Raw genomic sequence first — 23127 nt, forward strand, 5'->3', positions numbered from 1 at the left:
TTACATAAATGAAACTTGTATGTTTTGGATACTTCCTAAAACAATATATGAAAGTAATGAGAAAGTGGCCGCTTTCATGAGTAAATCATATAAGCCTTCTATGATTCACTATATGAAGTTTGTTCTATTTCTTTTCCACATGGGATGTGCATTCTCAGTGATCCTTTGGGCAATTTTTCTTCAGCCTTGTCTTGTTTTTCAGTCTCTTCTGTTGAAACTTTACTCCATCTGTGGCAAATTTCAAACTCAGACAGTCTTTCCGAGTCCACTCAGACACAGTGATATTGCAGGTGAACTTCCCAGCTTGTGATTCTCCATCCACCAAACTGTTTAATGTGCAACTGCTCCCTTTAACGTTTAGGGCATTTTTCAAGAATTATCTTTCATAATTCTCAGAATGCATTCAGTTTTATTAATTGTTACTTATTTATTCTTATTCTTTATTTATACCTTTATTATTGTTTATCTATAAAGAGTGTTTGGTTTCTCTTTTTTTTTCAAAAACAGGAAACTGGACTTTTTCTGTTTTAGGGTCTTTTAAGGTCTGGCCCGCCAAAAAAAATGTAATAATACTAAAAGGGTTTTTAGTATTATTTCATATTTTTTCATTCTACTTTATTTATTTTGTGTCCCCTAGGGGCAGCTGGTGACCTGCAGTATCACCCTCTGCTATCCAGTTTACTGTCTGCACCCTTGTCAGTCTGTCTGGCTGTTACCCCTGCTTCACTTCCTATTCCTTTTCTTACTCATGTCTCACTTTATGCCTCTGACACTTGCAAAATACTTCACTCAGAACATTCAAAATCACTCTTTCCACAGTTTGCAATACTTCACTCAGGACAGTCACAATCATGTTCTCACACAATTTACAATAGCACTATTCTATTTGTTGCACTGCCTTATGCGTTAGGGCAAACTCCTCGGCCAGGACAGCTGCCTCTTGTAACGTGGCCACCTTCTGCATGTTCAGGTACATCACTGTCTGCTCAGGAAAACAGTTCTTAAACTCCTCCAGCAATATTAACTCGCACAGCGACTTAAAGTCTACAACACCACTCGCCTGACTCCAACTATCAAACAATATACCCTTTTCCCTTGCAAACTCAAGAAAGGTTTGCGTGGGGGGCTTTCGGAGGGACCCAAAACACTGTCTGTAAGCCTCTGAGAATGGCACTCCATACCTTATCATACACCAAACTGTCCTCAAGGGTGAGAGCTGCACACACCTGCACCTTACCGACCAGTTTACACTGCAGCGGCAAAGGCCAAACCTCTTTGGGCCAGTGCAGGGCCAGGGCAATACGTTCAAACGCATTAAGGGCATCGCTAGATGGGTTGGAGAGTGACCAACCCCCCAACCACAAGAGCTTTCATATCTTCTTTTTTCAGCGACCTGGCCACCACAATACCGTAATGGGGCGGCAACAGCACAGAGATCATCCTTTCAACACCTCCCTAGATCCTCCACTGAAGGCTGCACATTAAAATCCTCTAACCTGAACTGCGCCATAACCGCCACACACCACGAGAATAATCTCGGACAAGTTCCCACTTATGTTACGCCCGCTCCCTTGCGCTGCTCTGACCGGTGGCCACCCCGGGTTTAAGGGAGGGGGCGTAACATATGGCCATTCACTGAAGCGAGGCCTTTCATGCATGTTAGTCTATGGTAGTACTAACAAGTTTCACTCTGGTATAATCCCACACCAACTGGAGATCAGCCACACTCTTAAATAGTGTGCTCCTAACGAGGCCATCAGCTGCAGCTAGTGATGGGCAGCAGGTGTGGCAGCCTCCAGTGCAGAAACACTTCAGGTGTTGCAATCCTTCCAGTGACCCAAAACATCCGGGAACAAACATAAACATAGGCAGGGAGACGGAAGAAGAGGGAGAGAACACAACCAACACTATATACAGAAAGCAATACATTATCAAGAGGATCCCCAGCCCGAGGAAAAACAACAAGACACTTACCTCTCCCCAGAGAGGCAAGTGACGGAAGTGAGTTTGTTTCTACAGCATGTCCAAATAATATATTCAGTTCTCTGTAACTTGAATTTATGTGATTTTTTCTTTTCTTATGGGATTATTTAAGGGTAACATATAGATTATATATATTTATATAGATTATATAGATTATAATCTGATATATATAATTATAATCAGATATACTGTATATCTGATTATAAATATATAGTATATTTGTGTTCGTTCACAATAACATTTCCATTTCCTCTGATCTACTGAGTTTTAGAAATAATATTGTACTATTTATTATGTATATGATATTTATACGTAGCCAAGACAATCCTGCAAATGTAGCTGATTACAGTGATTTTAATAACGAAGCTGCTTTACCACAGGTTCAGATACTGCAGCAGGACAACAACTTCATGTCATCATCTCTCCTTTATTGTTAATAACTGGACTGAAGAGGCAGCAAGAATACTTGTGATGTGGATACGAGTTTTGTACAATGTTGAAATACATAAAGTTTTTGTATCTTCAATGTTTTTAAAGATGTAAAAGAAGACTTTCCTGTAAATAATATATAAGTAATAAAATTCTATGAGAAAAGTACTTGTTGTTGCTGTTATCTATGATCACAGTAAACTCGTCACCAACACATTTATGTTGTTAGTTGATAGTTTGAACCTTATGCAGATCTACCTTATCTCAATATGGTATCTCAATCATCTGTCATCTATGCAGGTAGAAATATTTCTATTTCTACCTAGCATCACCACAAATTATGACATCATAAAGACTGCTGATCACTGGATTTACAAACAACATAGACAGTCACTGAGCATTTAAATTATTTGTAAGAAGAATACATGGGAACACAGATTATATGAAAAAGATGACTGAAATTTTATATTTTGGGTAGTTTAACAATGACAGATATCAATAAATAACTGTTAACAATTTAGATTTTTTTAAAAGCAAAAAATCAAAAAGTATCATAGATAAAAGCTTTACTTTTCCTTTACTTTGTATTATTAGTTTCATGTAGCCACTATGTTGGGTATAGAAAACAGCACAGATCAACTGATTAGTGTATATGAAACTTGAATGTGGTAATCTTGGGTAAGAAAGTGTTTCTATGCTGAAGAAAAACCCCATCTGCACTTTGAGTGTGACCACATGTCAGTGGGGGTGGGGTGTAAATTAGGCCACCACAACTTGCATGTTCAAGACAAACTCATCATATTAAAGATTTTACAACTGAAAGCAGTCCTCAGGTAAGTAAAGACAATGTTTACAATTATTGTTATTATTTATACGTGAAGAGGAGCATAATTCAATTTATTTTAAATGTATGCATAATTATGAAGAAAAACTTTATAAATAGTTCAATTAAGTACACTGAGATTGTCTGCAGTGAGTTGCTCTTAATGTGAGTGGATATAAATGTGATCACTGGTAATGGACTATTTAATTTTGTTTTGACTAAATGATGATTTGATCAATGTGTTTAGCTGCTGACATTATCAGTTACTAGTTTGTTGGGTATGCATTACTAGTCTAATGAATTAATTCTAAAGTTAAACTTCCCTTTATGAAGGCTACCTTAAATTAGGCTAGTTTTAATTTCTTGGGTAAACAGAATGACAAATATAACAGTTGCTGAAATTTAAAAAGTTACAAGTGGTTGGTTTTTATATTTTTAAACAGAGCTTAAATAAATTTTTTTATCCCCAAATTTATCAGGGATCTTAAACACCATAAAAAACATGAAAGAAGTTGCAGTTTTAAAAAGTTCCAAATGTACATAGGAGGCTTGAAACTCTGAGAAGTTTCACACAAAGTAAAATTTTGCATGTCTTTAATTTAAATGCTATACTATATATACTACTTAAAAAAATAGAAGAACACTTTTTAAATGTTTTTAATCAGCGTAAGGTGAGTGCCATGGGGTGTTATTAATCAATGTTAATGAAATTAACAACAGGTGCATTAGAGGGACAACAAGGAGACAACCCCAAAACAAAAATGGTTTTGTATGTTGAAGTCACCTGCATTTTATCCGTCCTTATCTTTTCAGTGGATTGGTGCAGTGGCTGCAGTGATGCAGATGCTGTACCGGTCTGTTGTGGTGAAGAGAGAGCTGAGTGTAAAAGCAAAGCTTTCAATTTACGGGTCGATCTACGTCCCTACCCTCACCTATTGTCACAAGCTGTGGGTAGTGACCGAAAGTACGAGATCGCGAATACAAGCGGCAGAAATGGGCTTCCTCCAAAGGGTGACTGGCCTCTCCCTTAGAGATAGGGTGAGAAGTTCGGCCATTCAGGAGGGGCTCAGAGTAGAGCCGCTGCTCCTCCACATCGAAAGGAGCCAGGTGAGGTGGTTCAGGCATCTGACAAGGATGCCCCCTGAGCACCTCCTGGGAGAGTTTTTCTGGGCATGTCCCACCGGGAGGAGGCCCCGGGGCAGACCCAGGACACGCTGGAGAGATTATATCTCTTGGCTGGCCTGGGAATGCCTTGGTGTTCCCCCGGATAAGCTGGAGGAGGTGGCTGGGGAGAGCGAGGTCTGGGCTTCTCTGTTTGGGCTGCTGCCCCCGCAACCCGGCCTCGGATAAGCGGAAGAAAATGGATGGATGGATCTTTTCAGTATTTTTTTCAGTTTTGCATTTGGGTAGGGTCACTACTGGTTTCATGAGGAAATATCTGGACCCTACAGAGGTTACACATGCCATGCTAAAGTAGTTAGAGGGTTTCCTGGGTCTCCCAAGACAGTATCAGGAGAAAGACAGTTACTCTAGGAAAGCTGGGCAGGGCTGTAGAAGGTCCTTAACCTATCAGCATGACCGGTTTCAGTAAAGAACCGGGTGAGCACTGCCAGAGACCTACAAAATGAACTCCATCACTCTTCTGGTGTGAATGTCTCTGAAAAAACAATCAAAACAAACTTCATGAAGGTAGCATGAGAGCCCAATATACACTAGTGGGCCCTGTGGTCACTGCCCGACACCATGGAGCCCAAGTGGCATTTGCCAAGTGGGGTTTGTGGCAGAGCCACCACTGTTATCCTGTGCTTTTCACAGATGAAAGCAAGTTTACTTTGAGCACACATGACAGGTGTCAAAATGTCTGAAGCCATGGATAACATAATGCTGCCCGTAACATAATTCAGCATGACCGTTTTGGTGGTGGGTCAGTGATGGTCTGGAGAGGCAATGAAGGGACACACAGTCCTCTATGGGTTAGGCAACGGCACCCTGACTGTGATTTAGTATCAGGACCCTGCACTGGTGCAGAGGGTTCTGGGTTCCTCCTGGTGCAACACAATACTCATCCTTATGTAGTGAGAGCAGGCAGTCTTGGAGGATGAAGGAATTAATTCCACTGACTGGACCCCAAACTCACCTAAAGCCAATGGAAAACCTCTGGGTCACTTTCCACCTCAGTGATGCCCTTGTACCCACATCATCCTAGATGTGGGATGAGATTCCCCAGGACACAAGCCATCATCCTATTGTCAGGCATGCATACAAGCATGTGGCAGTATTTTGAGTTGCTATTATTATTGTTACTATTATTATTATTATTTTTTTTTTAAAGAGAGTAGAAAATTCTTCTACAGCAACTCCACCACACAGAAAGTCAGCTGGAGATGTGGGGAGTCCTGATATGGATCGAGGTCTGCTTCTTCTTTCCAGTGACCATACTGTTCTTCTGCTGTGCATGTGGTGTGGTATGTAAATACGTCCAATCTTTTTATGTCTATATAAGTTTGTGAACAATTAAAAAAACTTAGCAAAAAACAAAAACAAAACACTAAATTAAAATTAAAAACAAAAAGAAAAGAATAACATATAAAAATGAAAAAAATTAAAAATTAGCCCAGCGATAGACTGCCAGATGTCAGATACGATCCAGCACCCATGTGACCCTGAATTAGATAAGCTGTTGACTCAAAGGAGAAAGAAAATAAACATGGAGTGTTGAGTCATAATTAAAGTTAAGTAGTTACTTTAATCTTTACAAATAAAATCAAAAGTCTGACAATCAAACACTTTCCAGTTACGCTCTGTAGATTCATCTTACTATAAAAGTAGCCCATTGATAGTGTAGGAATAGTAGAATAAAATAATAAAGTCTTACCATATTATATTTTATTGGTGCAGCAAAAGTAAAGGGCAATAATGTCAACTTCACTGAACCAGATACAGTCATGTCATAAAATTAGCACATCCCATGTTAACTGTTGGGCTTTTGACATACACATTCATGAATAAATGAAACTCCTTAAAGCCAATCATGTGCTGACAGCTTCACTACTATTTAGAAATTATTCTCTAAGTTCCCAAAAGTTGATTCTGTTCATCTGGACGTAGCGTTTTCTGGGAGAAACATTTCGTCACTCATCCAGGTGACTTCTTCAGTCTCAGCTGACTCCAGGTTTCCCCAATCTTATAAACAGTACATTTGCATAATGACTGAAACTAGCACCATCAAAGCCATTGATCAGTGGTTGTTGATCAATGGTCATGAGAATTTGCATATTAATGATCAAGGAACTGACCTCCAAGCCCATTGTTCATTCAGTGGTGCTAGTTTAAGTTATTGTGCAAATGTTCTCTAAGGATGAGAGGTTCAAGCAACTTAAAGAAGTCCAGACGCTTTTCTTTCCAAGCTCCTTAGACTACGATGACCTGGATGACTGAGGACCTTCACAGACACATGCAAATGTTCTGTTTATAAAGTCAGCTGAGAGTGAAGAAGTCACTTGGATGAGTGACAAAATGTTTCTCCCACTGAAATCGCTACGTCCAGATGAACAGAATCAACTTTTGGGTATTTACTTACTTGCTAAATTGTGCATGCATCAAGATATTCTCTAAATTCCTGGGATTAATAGGGGGCTATATTGTTATTCTACAGCAAAACAGTCAACACTATCTATCTATCTATCTATCTATCTATCTATCTATCTATCTATCTATCTATCTATCTATCTATCTATCTATAGTGTTGACTGTTCTATATATATCTATATACCTATATCTATCTATATCTATCTATCTATATAGATAGATATATATATATAGTGTTTTTGGGACATAACATTTTTTGGTTTCTTATTTTGTTACTCATCTGTGTTGCTGTTATAGTCAAAGTAAGCAGGTTGACAGAGTGTGACACCTGCTGTTCACTTTTTGTAACTGCTTCTGTTATTCTTCCTGTTTGTTCTGCATCTGGAGAAATAAGTAGGCTACTGGAGAATAAATTTTACTTACTAATTGGCGTTAAATAAAAAAAATATTAAGTGTATGTCATGTACATTGGCTTCACTGTGGTGAAGCAAGAAGGTGCAGTGCTCAAATATTCATTTTATTTCTGTTGGACATACATGTGAAATTAATTTGATCTTCAATGTGCAGATGTAAGTGTTTGAAATTTGTGTTTATTTTGAGGTGTATGAATAATACACAATATATAAAAATATATATTATAGGAGAAATTGATTTTCATGTTTTCCAACATAAAAGTAAAATATTTATCTTGCTTTATAAGACATAAAATAAATATATTTATTTATTCATACACATTAATCTACACTTATGACTATATAATCTTTATTACTGCATTAATGTGGTTTCAATTAATATTTCTGGCAGGGGCGAAAATATCAGGTCCCTGTCATCTATTACACAAACCTCCTCATCTCCGTTCTAATCCATCGCAGCATGACGTTCCTTTGGTGGAGGACACTGTATGACAACAGTGCATCTTTCTTTTACAATTTTGCTGTGACGGCCAGTCTTTACTTCAGGTTGTGCATTGCTCTGGAAAGGTACCAGTGTGTGTGTGTGTGTGTGTGTACTTGCATCTCTCTGATTATTATTATGTACTCTGAAGGATCACTGTGATCAAAAACAAACTATTCTGTGTGATAATATGATCATCTTTCTGTTTTGTGTTGCAGGTATTGTTTCATTGCCTGCCCACTGTTGGACTGCCTCAGACAAACTGAGGGTTCTGTGCTGGTCTGTGTTCTGGTCTGGGCCTTTTGTATTGTTAGTGTTGCTCTTGCTGTATTTTTATATGAATTTGTACGTTTAATTATTTATGCCGCCCTCCCTGCCCCCCTGTTCATCTTCTGTCTCGCTGGGACACTTAAAGCTCTGCCTGCTGCCACCTCAGTGCCCACTGAAGAAAAACGAAGAATTGTAGGAACCTTGGTTCTGTTGCTGCTTAATTACTTTCTCATAAACCTTCCTGCAGTCATTCTATTACCTGTCAGCTTGCGTCCACGTCGCCCTGAGACAGCTACTGATTTTATCATTATGATCTTTTTTCTGTTTAGTTCATTGTTGGACTTCATTCTGTTTGCCTTCATGTGTAAAGGGCCCATTGACAGGCTGCTGGCACGTCTGTGCTGCTGCAGTATGGAGAGCAACAACACAGGAGATGTGACTGATGTTGGCACAGACAGGTCAGATCATGTAGTCAGAGATGAAGGGAAAGAGGAAACAGGGTCACATGATAGGGAAGATGAAGAGGAATTAGAAAGTGTGAGATAAGTAAACACCATCCAAAGTCTTTCTTCAGCTGAAGCCTCAGGCTGTAAGAATTGTTTTGTTGAGTAGTTGGATGATGTCAGTTTAAAAGTAGAAATTGTTTCATAATTTCTTCTAAAGGCCCCGTGGTGGTGAGGTAGCCAGAAGGACCCGGGTTCATATCCAGTTTGGGGCCTTTCAGTTTGGAGTTTGCATGTTCTCCTCAGGTCTGTGAGCACCCTCGTCAGGTACTTTTAATCCCTGCAGTCCAAAACATTAGGGTTAGTTTAACTGGTGGTCCTAAACTTCCTGTAGGTGTGAAGGGTTTCCTGTGTTAGCTTTGTCTTTAACTCCTATAAGGAGGATGAAAAGAGACTGATGAAATTTCTTCTGAAGGCTTCTTATATTCAAATATTAATCACAGAAGGTTATTATTATGTTATTGCTTTTTATAAGACATTTAATGATCATATCCAGCTTACATTGTTTTTTTTTTAATATCATACTTAATTATATTGTTGTTTAATTTCTTGGATAACTTTTGTTTTCCCTCACAGTAACAATTTATTTCCCTCTGATCTTTTGAGTTATGACACAATGTAGTGTAATATTAATATTATTGTTGTAAGATGCTTTCTTGGTTGCAGGTTTTTTATGTTCAAAAATTATTATTATTATTTTTCTGAAGTTTGAACTGAAATACCTGATATTTTCCTCATTTGTTAAACTCCTCTTCTTTGAGATATCAAAAATAAATAACTAAATAAAAATTGTCCATGGAAGTTATGATCCTCTATGCGCATTTAAATGAGCATTTAATTTCTTCTTACAGTGACTCACAGATGTCATCAAAACTTCAGAGCGAGAATGCTGAAACTATTGAATCTACTGAACAAAAACCTAAAGCAACTACTAAGGCTAAATTTATTTGTGGTACAAAACATAGATGGGAACAAACTTTTTTGTGATTCAACAGAACTGGGTGGTTTGAGGTAATACTTATTTAGTTTAGTTTACTGCACTGGTGATATGAGACACTGTATTTTTCTTCAGAGCTGTATTTGTGAAATAAAATACAATCTAGCTTGGAAAAAATAGCTTTGTCTAATTTTTTGCAGTTACAAATTGTTCATCCATTATGGGTCCTACATTTAAGGCCAGCAGGTGGCAGTTCTCTGGTTTTATAAAGATGTAAAATTAAAGTCTATGAGAAAATTGCTTGTTGTTGCTGTCATCTATGGCCACAGTAAACTCCTCACAGATACATTTATGTTGTCAGTTGATAGTTTGAATCTTAAACAGGCCTACCATTTAAAAGTATCTCAATTTGTCAGTCATCTATGCAGGACCGTGTTCATGTAGAAATATTTCTATTTCTGCCTGGCAACACCACAAACTGCTGATCACTGGGTTTATAAACAACCTAAAGCAGTCGCCAAGCATTGAAAGTACTTGTACAATGCAAACTTGTGAACACAGATTGCATGAAAAAGTGTACAGAAAATTTATATTTTAGGGGGAAATAAATCAATACATAAGTGATAACAATTTAGATTTAAAAAAAAAAGCAATAAATGAAAAAGTATCATAGATAAAAGGTTTAGTTTTCTTTTATTTTGTATTATTAGTTTCATGTAGCCACTATGTTAGGTTTATAAAACAGCACAGATCAACTGATTAGTGTATACGAAACTTGAATGTGGGCTACATCTTGGAAAAAAAAAGTTGCTTCTATGCTGAAAATAAACCATCTGCACTTTGAGTGTGACCACATGTCTGTGGGGGTGGGGTGTAAATTAGGCCACCACAACTTCCACGTTCAAGACAAACTCATCATATTACACATTTTACCCACAGTTTCAACTGAAGGCAGACCTCAGGTAAGTAAAGACAATGTTTACAATTATTGTGATCATTTATAAGGAGCATAATTCAATTTATTTTAGATTGATGTTTCTTAAATTAGTTGTCTGATCCTGGTGAATATAAAATAAGTACTGTATTTAGCTGCTGACATGATCAGTTACCAGTTGATTGGGTACACATTCCTAGTCTAAATTAAACTTGCCTTCATGAAAATGACCTTAAATTAGACTGTCTTGATGCATGGTCAATCATCCAGGTAAGTAAATCTCCAAAAGTTTATTCTGTTCTTCTGGATGTAGCACTTTCTGTGGGAGAAACAGTGGACACTCTTTCAATGATGAGGATGTACACATCCTGGACAGGGAGGAACGCTGGTTTGAGCGCGGAGTCAAGGAGGCCATTTACGTGAAAAGGGAAAGACCATCTCTGAATCGAGGAGGGGGCCTAAGGGTACATCTGTCACCATCTCACAATGCTGTGATTGCAGCCATTCCCCAACTCACTGTGAATGGTACTCATGGCCATTGATCAGTGTTTTGTAATCAATCGTTATGAGAATTTGCATAATTATGATGAAGAAACTGACCTCTCAGCCCATCGTTCCTTTGGTGGGCTGGTTTCAGTCATTGTGCAATGGACTGTTTATAAGATTTGGGGAAACCTGCCTTCAGTTGAGACTGAAGAAGTCACTTGGATGAGTGACAAAACATTTCACGGAAAATGCTACGTCCAGATGAACAGAGTCAACCTTTGGAGATGAAATTAGACTGGTTTTAACTTCTTGGGTAAATATAATGTCAAATTTAGCAGTTGCTCAAAGTTAAAACGTAACAATATAAAAAAAAAAAAAAAACTTTAATATGGGAGAAACACAACTGGACAATCACTTTGGTAACAACATTTAAGTAAAAATCATATGTTAAAAATCACAGATGTTAAAGTTTTTCGATATTTTCTTTTGTTATTAAAACTTCATGCTTAGTCGGTTAGAGAAAAAAAAAAAAAAGCCAATATGAAAAACACATTTTCTGACTGTGGCACTTAGAGTTCATGTAAAACTGATGGTTTTAACAGAGTTTAAACATATTGTTTAGCTCTGAAATTTATATACCTAGTTCCTCTACCTAAGAAGTTATCGCGGATCCAAAATACTAAAGAAATTACAGTTTTAAAAAGTTTCAAATACACATTGGGGGTCAGTAACTGTCACGGCGGGTGAGGAGAGCCGTGTAGAAAAGGAAAAAGGAGGATCCAAGTGCAGGCAGTCGTGAAGGTGTAAAGGTGGTTTATTGAACATGAAAGTAAACACAAACGGCAAATGGCGCTGGAACTAAACTATACTGGGATCAACTAAACTACAGAGCACAAACCTTAACGAGAACGACCAGAAGAAACTAACGGCGGACAGCAGGGAGAACACGCAGATGAGGGAGGGTGGAAACACAGACGGACCAGCAACTACAATGACGGAGGACATGACTTAAATACACCTAGAGAAACACAGGGGAATTACACACAGCTGGGAATGATCAACAAGACGAGACAGAGGTAAAACTGAACACACTCACATGAGACCCAGACCTTCACAATAAAACAGGAAATGAGAACACCACACCAAGACGCAGACCTGACACTGAGAGACAGACAGAATGACACATGGAACCTGAACTAAACTAAACGTGAGATACAACCGAGAACAAATCCTTAAACATGAAACTCAAATAATAAACATCATAATCATCATCATCATCATCATCATCAAAACGGCCAGCAGAGGCGAGGCGGAACGGGTCGAGCTGGCTCTGACGGCGGTGTGGCAACCGCAGGACCAGACGAGGCAGGACCAGACGAAGCTGAAGCTGAAGCCGAAGCGGAGGCTGGACCAGACGAAGACGATGCTGGACCAGGCGACGGCGTGGGCGGAGCTGAAGCTGGAGCGGAGGCTGGACCAGACGAGGCTGATGAAGACACGGAGGCTGGACCAGACGAGGCTGATGAAGACACGGAGGCTGGACCAGGCGTGGATGACGGCAGCGGGACGGCTGCGGAACCTGACGGCAGCGGGACGGCTGCGGAACCTGACGGCAGCGGGACGGCTGCGGAACCTGACGGCAGCGGGACGGCTGCGGAACCTGACGGCAGCGGGACGGCTGCGGAACCTGACGGCAGCGACGCTGCAGGCAGTGATGCGAATGGCGATGATGTGAAGGCTGTAGGCGGTGGCGTGAATGCTGCAGGTGATGATGTAGAGATGTGCTGGCTGGGTCCTCTGGGACCGTCAGCAGGTGTGAGGACGTGCTGGCTGGGTCCTCCAGGACCCTCAGCTAACGAGGCGTGGTGCTGGGTGGGCTCCTCGGGCCCTCCAGCAGACGTGGCTTGAGGCTGGACGGGCTCCTCAGGCCCTCCAGCTGACGTGGCTTGAGGCTGGACGGGCTCCTCGGGCCCTCCAGCTGACGTGGCTTGAGGCTGGACGGGCTCCTCGGGCCCTCCAGCTGACGTGGCTTGAGGCTGGCTGGGTTCTCCAGAACCCCCAGCAGACGAAACATGGTGCTGGCCGGGCTCCTCGGGCCCTCCAGCTAGAGCAGACACTGAAGCAGCAGGTACGGAGACCTCTGCCAGTGAGGACACTGGCTGGGACTGAGCAGCACAGTGGCTAGACTCAGGCAGCAACAGTGGAATGCAGTCCTCAGAGGGCTGAAAGCGTTCCCCAATACACTCAGAGGACGGAGGCGGACGGATGAACTCACTTGAACTCTCAGGGGGTGCTGAGAGCTGAGACTGTTCTGGTGAGCTCTCCGGTGAGGCTGCTGGCGCTGGTGTCTTGACCTCTAGGGGTCCAGAGTTGGCTGGTGACTGACACCCAGCCTTTGGGGAGGCCCTAGAGGGAGCAACTGTCTCTGACATGGCCAGCTTAATAAGAGAACCAACAGATGTTGTGGTGAAGTGTGTTCCCTGCTTAGAATGAGACAGTGAGGATGGTGGCTGAATGACTGAGTGGGTAGGCTGCTGAACTGGTGGCAACTGAGCTACAGGTAGCGAAGTAGTAACAGGTGGTGGAGTGGCTGGCTGAACTGAGGGCAGCTGGGCGGCTGGCTGAGGTGAAAGTGAGGATGGGACAATATGGCCAGAAAAACCAGTTTCAGAAAGTTTTATTACTTTCCCTGAAGGAACTGACGGAGACAAGAAAGCTTCCCTGACGCTTAAATTCCCTATGTTCGTAGTGCTAGGCTCAGCTACTCCGGGCATGGGAACAACAGCATGAACATAGTCATTAGCACAAAAAGTCTGCTCAACAAAGGTAGTCTTAGGAGCAATGGCCATGGGCGAGACAGGGAAATCCTTATGATTTTTAGAGGAGACACAAAAAAATAGCTCCAGAAGAAATAGACCTAGTATCTGGGTCAGAAGGAACAGAAAGAGTGTCTGTTTCACCCACCACAGCCGACTGTTTTGTCATCCTGAAGTCCGGCTGTGGGGTGCCGCGCCGGTGACGCGAACGTCGCTTCCTCCCTGCCGACTGCTCCGGCGGGCCGGGCAAAACCTTCGCCGGCGGGCCGGGCAAAACCTTCGCCGGCGGGCCGGGCAAAACCTTCGCCGGCGGGCCGGGCAAAACCTTCGCCGGCGGGCTGGGTTGGGAAGCGGTAGCGGCTGGAGGGTGGAGGTGAAGTTCGTGGAGAATGAAGTTTTGTACCAGAGGGTGTAGTGAGTCCAATAGCCAGGGATAATCCGTGAGCAGCTGTTGCAGTCTGGCTTCCAGAACGTGGAGGAATGCTTCTCCCTCGTGCTCTAGCCACAGGTTGATTATTTGTGAAGCGGAGTTCGTGATGAGGTCCCGAAGCTCCGTGGGTGGGGTGAATGCCGCTGGATCCATATCTGGCTGGTCCGTACTGTCACGGCGGGTGAGGAGAGCCGTGTAGAAAAGGAAAAAGGAGGATCCAAGTGCAGGCAGTCGTGAAGGTGTAAAGGTGGTTTATTGAACATGAAAGTAAACACAAACGGCAAATGGCGCTGGAACTAAACTATACTGGGATCAACTAAACTACAGAGCACAAACCTTAACGAGAACGACCAGAAGAAACTAACGGCGGACAGCAGGGAGAACACGCAGATGAGGGAGGGTGGAAACACAGACGGACCAGCAACTACAATGACGGAGGACATGACTTAAATACACCTAGAGAAACACAGGGGAATTACACACAGCTGGGAATGATCAACAAGACGAGACAGAGGTAAAACTGAACACACTCACATGAGACCCAGACCTTCACAATAAAACAGGAAATGAGAACACCACACCAAGACGCAGACCTGACACTGAGAGACAGACAGAATGACACATGGAACCTGAACTAAACTAAACGTGAGATACAACCGAGAACAAATCCTTAAACATGAAACTCAAATAATAAACATCATAATCATCATCATCATCATCAACACAACAAGAGAACAAGAAAACAATCCCTGATGCAAACTAAAACCAAAACATAATAACCTCAAACATGGAATAACAAAAACATGAAACTCCACATACTGGGTCCAACGGACCCAGACCCGTGACAGTAACTCTGAGAAGTTTCTCACAAAGTAAAAGTTTGCATCTCTTTACTATATATTCAGTTCAGTCCAGTTCAGTTCTTTTTTATTTCAAACATATACATTCACCAACGTTTCATAAAATCATTCCATACAGTTGTTTGAAAGGGAGTAGGCAGAAGTATATACTTATTTAGCCCTACCCCCTCAGGTTTACATCCTCATCATCTAAATTTGAACAACAAAAACGTATACAATGCCTTCAACTTAGAACATAACATCTCAAAAAAATATTTTCACATGTTCAACTAAAACTATATTTAGATTTGCTAATTTGCAGAAGAAAATAAACATGAGTTTGACTGCTGTCTTGGGTTAATTGCATTTTCTTCATTCTTATACTTATTTAATATTTCTTTTTTGAGTTTTATTTTAAACTGGTTTATATCACTACTGACCTTTATTTCTTCTTTTAACTCATTCCAGAATTTAACTCCAGCTATTGAAATAGACATCCTTTTCAATGTTGTTCTTACTCTTTGTAATTTTAAATTCCACTTCCCTCTAAAATGATACCTCCCTTCTCTTTCTAAGAATTATATATTACATATACGAGTTTAAAAAATGTAAAGAACACTTTTAAAAAGTCTTCATCGGAATATATCATCAGAGAAGCTAACTACAACATTGATCTGGTAAGTTGAGTGGCGTGGGTGTTATTAATCAGTTTCGGCTGCTTTGGTCTTAATGAAATTAGCAAAATGTGCATCAGAGGGGCAACAATGAGACAACCACCCCAAAAAATGGTTCTGCTGAAACTGCAATGAAGGGACACACAGTCCTCTATGGGTTAGGCAACGGCACCCTGACTGTGATTTAATATCAGGATAATATCCTTGGAACCCAGCCCTTGCACTGGTGTAGTGGGTTCTGGGTTCCTCCTGGTGCAACACAATACTCGGTCTTATGTGGTGAGAGCAGGCAGCTCCTGGAAGATGAAGGAATTAATTCCTCTGACTGGACCCCAAACTCACCTAAAGCCAATGGAAAACCTCTGGGTCACTTTCCAGGAGCTCAGTGATGCCCTTGTACCCACATCATCCTAGATGTAGGAATAGATCCCCCAGGACACAAGCCATGCATACAAGCATGTGGGAGCATTAATAATTATTAATAATAATTTTTGGTGTTTTGTTGTCTCTCTCCTGTTTCTCCGTCTAACTGTGTGTGACTTTTCCCACACATGTATTTTAAGTCAAACGGGAAAAAAATATGAGTTTGAGGAGGGTCATTTGGAGGAACTCAATGTTTTTCCAGCATTTAGAGCAAACCAGTGAATCACTTTCACCACTTGCTGTTTCACTTTTTTTTTTTTCAGAGTAGAAAATTCTTCTACAGCAACTCCACCACACAGAAAGTCAGATGGAGATGTGGGGAGTCCTGATATGGATCGAGGTCTGCTTCTTCCTTCCCGTGACCATACTGTTCTTCTGCTGTGTGTGTTGTGCGGTACGTAAGTATGTCACATCTTTTTATGTCTGTGAGTGTGTGAACAATGAAAAAACAAAATTAAAATTAAAATTAACAATAGAATAAAATATATTAAAAAAGAAAAGAAATAAAAATTAGCCCAGCAACAGACTGCCGACCTGCCTACCTTTGGCCCAGTGACAGCTGGGATACGATCCAGCACCCACATGACCCTGAGCAAGATAAACAGTTGGGTAAAAGGAAAAACTGAAATAATAAATAAATAAACATGGACTGTTGAGTCATCATTAAAATTAAGTGATTGCTTAAATACTCACAAATAAAATAGTCTGACAATCAAACATTTTCCACACTGTAAAATATAAGTTGTTGTTTCAACTTAAAAATATGATGTAAAGGGCTGCCTTAAAATTTTAAGTTAAGTCTACACAGTCTCTTCAAGGTAACGTTCAAGGTAACTTTATTTCCAGGGTCCAGGACACTTCACCAAAGTATTGCCCCCCACAGCTGTAGCAGCCACTGCAAACCCTTAAATAGTCTAATATCTCTGCCATTACAATATACAATGTGAGAAATCAAACGTAAAGCTGAAGTGAACAGTACAGCAGCGAAATGTCAAAGACCCTGGTGAAGACATGAATAAACACAAGACACTAATAATATCAATGCTAGCTTGCCAGTTAATTTCTCTAAAACCCAGACCATCTCCAGTGTCAAAGATCTTGTAATAATACATTTGGTGTAGAAAAAGTACACATGTTATCATGTGGCATCTACAGGGAGGAGGGAGTTAACCCTTTGAGTTAAAGCTGAAAGTCTGCACTTCAATCACCACTTGATTGTTTCATTTAAAATCCACTTTGGTGCTGTAATTATTAAATTTACTAAAAGAAACAATGCTAACCTTCACAGTCTTGAGAGTCTGTGAGGGATCTTCCTTTAGAAAATGATTATTGGAAATATTGCCAAAATGAACTTCCACCAAAATACAACAGCCTGTGAACTTGAAAGAAATTTACAAGTACAGAGACAATATGAAATAAGCTTTATTAATTAGCTGAGTTAGCTTGCTAATATTGCAACAGTGTTTGAGTGCACAACCTTAAAGCTAGCGGCACAATACTTGTGATTTGGTAAGTGCCACATTAAACCCATAAAAAAGGTCCTATGTCAGTATTAGGTTAAGTTTGGTCATGACGCACAAGCTGGACCTTGTCGGCTAAAGTTACATTAGCTAAAGCAAACATTTCGGTAAAAGAGAAAAACCCGCGTCATGCCATAAATTCAAAACATGTTCCAACTTTTGTAGCTCTCTTTCCTTATAGTTATAATCAGAATCAGAATCAGAATCAGAATGGGGTTTATTGCCAGATGTTGAGGTTTACAACATTAGGAAATTGCTGCGGTGCTTCAGTGCAAACAATAAGAATTAAAGTGCTATGTAGAAAGAAAGATAACCAATGTTACTCACCTTGAAAGCAGATTCCAATGAAGACGATTGGAAAACGTCCAAGTAATGTGAGCATGTGTGTTTTGTGCATTTTATGTTCAATATAGGTATTTGTTGTGCCTGAAAATGAACAAATAAATGAATGAAATGAATGAATGAATGTCGTTAACCGCCAATTCCCCATGATGCACCTCGATAGCAGTCACGTGGAATCCTGCTGTGCTCAACTTCCCCACATTGTCAAGTTCACATAAGTTGCTGATTTAGCTGGACACGAGTTTTTAAGTTAGCTTTTTTTGGTGTAATTGGGACGTTTTTATTTTGTAATTCTATGTTATAACAACAACTTCAGTCATCTATTGTCAAACTGATATAGAATAATATGTTACAATAACAAGCATCTAGAATTACATTTTACAGTGCAGTTACACTCTGTAGATTCATCTTACTACAAAAGTAGCCCATTAATAGTGTAGGAATAGAGAATAAAATAATAAATTCTTAACATATTATTTTATTGGTGCAGCAAAAGTAAAGTAAAAATTTAAATCATTCAACTTCACTGAACCAGATACAGTCATGTCATAAATTAGCACGTCCCATGTTAACTGTTGGGCTTTTGACATACAGATGAGTGAATAAATGAAACTCCTTAAAGCCAAAATCTCATGTAGACGTTCAACATGTTTGCAGTTTGGCTGAAGAAAAAAACACATGTTGGGTCTAAATTTTAGCCTCAAATTTTTAGACCATTCAGTGACCTCTGCACCGGACTATATTGTTATTCTACAGCAAAACAGTCAACACTTAATTTTTTTTAGATATGTCTTAAGGTAGCTGTGATCATTCTCTGTAATATTCTCAGTAACTGCAATATATAATTCTATATACACTGTTTTTTGAGAGATACCAGGTTTGTTTGGTTCTGGTTGTCACTCATCTGTGTTGCTGTTATAGTCAAAGAAAACAGGTTGACACAGTGGGACGCCTGCTGTTCACTTTTTGTAACTGCTTCTGTTAATCTTCCTGTATGCTCTGCATCTGACCTTTCTAAATCCTGGAGACCAAATTTTACTTTCTTATTGAAAAATTAAATTAAATTAAAAAATATTTAGTATATCTCCCGCACTTTCGCTTCACTGTGATCAGGCAGGAAGGTGCTGTGTTTAAATATTCGTTTTGTTTCTGCTGGACATGCAAGTCAGATTAATTTGATATTCTAGGTGCCGATGTGAGTGTTTGAAATTTGTGATTATTTTGAGGTGTATGAATAATTAATTCAAAACAATACATTGTAATTATTATTATTTTTCATCTTTTCCAACATACAAGTAACTTACTTTTTAAGAAGTAAACTAAATATATTTTATTTATTTATTTACTCTTCATACACATTAATCTACACTTATGACTATATAATCTTTATTACTGTATTAATGTGGTTTCAATTAATATTTCCTGCAGGGTCAAAGATATCAGGTTCCTGTCATCTATTACACAAACCTCATCATCTCCGTTCTAATCTATCGCAACATGATGTTCTTTTGGGAGGAAATACTGCATTACAACAACATTGCACGTTTCATTTACTATTTTGCTGTGACGGCCAGTCTTTACTTCAGGTTGTGCATTGCTTTGGAAAGGTACCAGTGCGTGTGTGTGTGCATGTCTCTGAATATTATACTGAACTATGAGGCATTGTTCAGAAACAAACTATTCTGTGTGATAATCTGATCATCTGTCTGTTTTGTGTTGCAGGTATTGTTTCATTGCCTGCCACTGTTGGACTGCCTCAGACAAACTGAGGGTTCTCTGCTGGTCTGTGCTCTGGTCTGGGTCCTTTGTAGTGTTAGTGTTGCTGTTGCCATAGTCTTACATGACCTTGTACGTTTAATCATTTATGCCGCCCTCCCTGCCCCCCTGTTCATCTTCTGTCTCGCTGGGACACTTAAAGCTCTGCCTGCTGCCACCTCAGTGCCCACTGAAGAAAAACGAAGAACTGTAGGAACCTTGGTTCTGTTTCTGCTTAATTACTTTCTTATAAACCTTCCTGCAGTCATTCTATTAACTCTTAACTTGCGTCTACTAAATTTGACTTTTTATTCACCTCACTCTGTCACAACTACTGATTTTATCACTATGATCCTATTTCTTTTAAGTTCATTGTTGGACTTCATTTCGTTTGCTTTCATATGTAAAGGACCCATTGACAGGCTGCTGGCACATCTGTGCTGCTGCAGTATGGAGAGCAACAACACAGAAGATGTTACTGATGTTAGCACAGACAGGTCAGATCATGTAGTCAGAGATGAAGGGAAAGAGGAAACAGGGTCACATGATAGGGAAGATGAAGAGGAATTAGAAAGTGTGAGATAAGCAAACACCATCCAAAGTCTTTCTTCAGCTGAAGCCTCAGGCTGTAAGAATTGTTTTGTTGAGTAGTTGGATGATGTCAGTTTAAAAGTAGAAATTGTTTCATAATTTCTTCTAAAGGCCCCGTGGTGGTGAGGTAGCCAGAAGGACCCGGGTTCATATCCAGTTTGGGGCCTTTCAGTTTGGAGTTTGCATGTTCTCCTCAGGTCTGTGAGCGCCCTCGTCAGGTACTTTTAATACCTGCAGTCCAAAACCTGCATTAGGGTTAGTTTAACTGGTGATCCTAAACTTCCTGTAGGTGTGAAGGGTTTCCTGTGTTAGCTTTGTATTCAACTCCTCCAATTGTTATTGTTGGAAGATGTTTTATGGTTGCAGGTTTTTATGTGCAAAAATTACCTTTTTTTCCCAACATTTGAAGTAAAATACCTGAATTCCTCATTTGTTAAAATCTTCTTTGAATTATCAAAAATAAATAAATGAATAAATATTGTCCTTGGAAGTTGCATTCCTTCTTATTATCTTTATTATTATTATTTTATTATTATTTATAAACAACACAGAACTGAAAATACATTGTGTTTATTCACAGTATTTTACATTCAAAGATTCAAGATTCAAAGTGTTTACTGTCATGTGTCCATAGAAAAAAAGGCATTTCTCTGTGCAATGAAATTCTTTCTTTGCTGTCCACACACAGATGCCGATTAATATATACAATAGAAACAGAACAGATAAAAATACAAATAGCACAAATAAATAAATGAAGACAACAAATAAGACAAAATATTGAAGTGTGAAACAGAGATGTGTGCAAAAGAGCTATGAGCTTAATATTCATTGAGCCAGTTAAACAAAAACACAACTAAGGTTTACTTAATATAACCGGCCAGACAATTAACAAACAGGGGTATCTGCTGAGAGATATGTGACGTCATGTGCACATCGCTGCATGAAATGAATAGTAGTATCAGTTATATGAAGTTCTAATCAGTATCTGTTTCAAACAATATTTTTGTTTTCTCTTGCCTCCTCTACTCCACCACTACTCTCTTCTCCTCATCTCCATCTCCTCCTGTTCCTCCTCACCTGAAGTGTTCGAACATAAGAAATCAGGACCATGTTTATTTATTCTTGATATTGTCGCAGCTGGTTATCATCAGCAGATATCAGACCCAGCCATCTCTGGACAGCTGACAGGAGTCGGCTAAACAATAATATAACATTGTAAGCTAACATTATGCCAGCTAATATTAGACTTTAGCCTTCTAAAACTCTTTGAGTACTGAAAACCAGTGTGATTAAATATTATATATATATCAGTATGGAGCTGGATAGGGTAGTGGTAAGACTACACGCCTTTGGAGCGGAACTGAGGAATAGAGGAACTGACCTGAAAGATAGGATTATGGTGAAGCTTGAAACCTGAATCCCCCGTAGCTGGTTACCAAGACTACGTGAAGTACCCTCAGAAGGTCTGCTAGATGATGTGAATCATCTAGCAGACCTTTGGTCCTTTTTCTTGGTGTTGCTGTCATTCGGAACCGCTACGTTTATCACTACAGTCGTCTTCTTCTGTTTGCCTACCACCACTATGACCAGTTGGGTAGCCACCACCATTTGACCGTCTGTATCTGGAAGTCCAACAGGTAGTTCGATCCCCTCAGTTCTGACTACCTTCCCTCTCTTTGATATCAAATGACTACATTTCTCCAGTCCGAACAACATTCCAATGTCATTGCTGTATATCCTGGTGGTGTGGATCAGTTAATCAATGTCACTCTTGGCATACAGCTTGATGTCATCCATGTACAGGCGGTGGCTGACAACTGATACACTCCGTAGTCAGTATCCATAGCCAGTGTTGTCAGTGATTTCACTGAGAGGGTTCAGGCCTGCCTACCCTGCCACTGAGAGTACAAATTGGCTGGTTCTGTGGAGAACGGCTGGTTTATTCTCCTGCCTTCTATCTCTCTGGTGTACCTCATCAAGCAGCTGGCCAAGGCTGTGAGCCATGGCTTAGCAGTTTCCAAGGCTTCAGGTATGGACAGCCTTGGAAACTGCGCCTTGGTTTTTTTTTTTGGGGGGGGGGGGGGTTTCTGTTTTTTTTTTTTTTTCAAAATACTGTTCAAATTTATATAGTGCTGCAGAAACTGTGCACCTCACCCCCCTTTCTTCTCCCACATGTTTACACTGAGTAGGAGATGCTCTGTATCTCATTGTACATTGGTATAGTGACAATAAAGGCATTCTATTCTATTCAACTCTTTCTATTAAAGTAAATAAACAAAATATTGCCGGTAAGTTAGTTTGCATTAAAAGCTTAATAACCTCTACAGATGTGTCAGAACTTTCACACCCTGTCTCTGTTCACACCTCTGAGGTCACAGGTTCTGACTGAAGATAGCGATCTTTAAAAATCATCAACAAGGTGTTTGTTGCCACTTCAGCTACTCTCATCTGGTGGGTCTGTGGGTTTTAATATGGTGGAAACAGGAAGATTAAGCTTGTTAGAGGTTCATACAGTCACAAATATGGTTTCATAAAGCAGCTGCCAACTGCAGGTTTTAATAAAGTTAAGAAAAACACATGTATATACTACATTTGTTTGGGAGTATTTCCAGCTTTAATTCACAAGTGATGTTCTAATAATTATTCCCATAAAAAGGAAAGTGTTTTTATCAAAAAGCAGCTCTGTGCTCATTATACAAGAAAATATAATTGTTAGACATAAATTTTTGAGTGTTAAATAAGAGATTATAGATTCACCAAAACTGCAGAAATTATTTAGTTTGAAACTGAAATACAGATTTAATTTTAGCTGTAATTCATTTATATGGTTATTGAAATGAATACTGCCAGAATTTTTTTATTTTTCAAAGAGCAGAAGATTCTGTTCTTC

General features: G+C 39.8%; 2 protein-coding genes across 2 annotated transcripts; both read left to right on the plus strand.

Annotated features, from left to right (window-relative positions):
* Positions 1–7696: 7696 nt before the first annotated feature.
* LOC146655227 (uncharacterized) lies at positions 7697–8533 on the plus strand. Its single transcript, XM_085428852.1, has 2 exons — positions 7697–7803; positions 7936–8533. Exons 1-2 carry the CDS (start codon positions 7697–7699, stop codon positions 8531–8533), a joined length of 705 nt encoding a protein of 234 aa, XP_085284978.1.
* Positions 8534–16336: 7803 nt separating this feature from the next.
* Positions 16337–20231, plus strand: LOC146655228 (uncharacterized). Its single transcript, XM_085428853.1, has 3 exons — positions 16337–16431; positions 19328–19508; positions 19614–20231. Exons 1-3 carry the CDS (start codon positions 16337–16339, stop codon positions 20229–20231), a joined length of 894 nt encoding a protein of 297 aa, XP_085284979.1.
* The last annotated feature ends 2896 nt before the right edge of the window (positions 20232–23127 follow it).

This window comes from Rhamphochromis longiceps, linkage group LG13 (assembly GCF_057381845.1).
Source record: "Rhamphochromis longiceps isolate RC_006_pf linkage group LG13, R_longiceps_female_GT1.1, whole genome shotgun sequence".
NCBI lineage: Eukaryota > Metazoa > Chordata > Actinopteri > Cichliformes > Cichlidae > Rhamphochromis > Rhamphochromis longiceps.

Coding starts and splice junctions, on each gene's coding strand:
- LOC146655227 (XM_085428852.1), top strand. CDS start 7,697: ATGACGTTCCTTTGGTGGAGGACACTGTATGACAACAGTGCATCTTTC. Junction 7,804..7,935: donor TTGTGCATTGCTCTGGAAAG/GTACCAGTGTGT, acceptor TTTGTGTTGCAG/GTATTGTTTCATTGCCTGCC.
- LOC146655228 (XM_085428853.1), top strand. CDS start 16,337: ATGGAGATGTGGGGAGTCCTGATATGGATCGAGGTCTGCTTCTTCCTT. Junction 16,432..19,327: donor GTGTGTTGTGCGGTACGTAA/GTATGTCACATC, acceptor GCAGGGTCAAAG/ATATCAGGTTCCTGTCATCT. Junction 19,509..19,613: donor CTTTGGAAAGGTACCAGTGC/GTGTGTGTGTGC, acceptor TTTGTGTTGCAG/GTATTGTTTCATTGCCTGCC.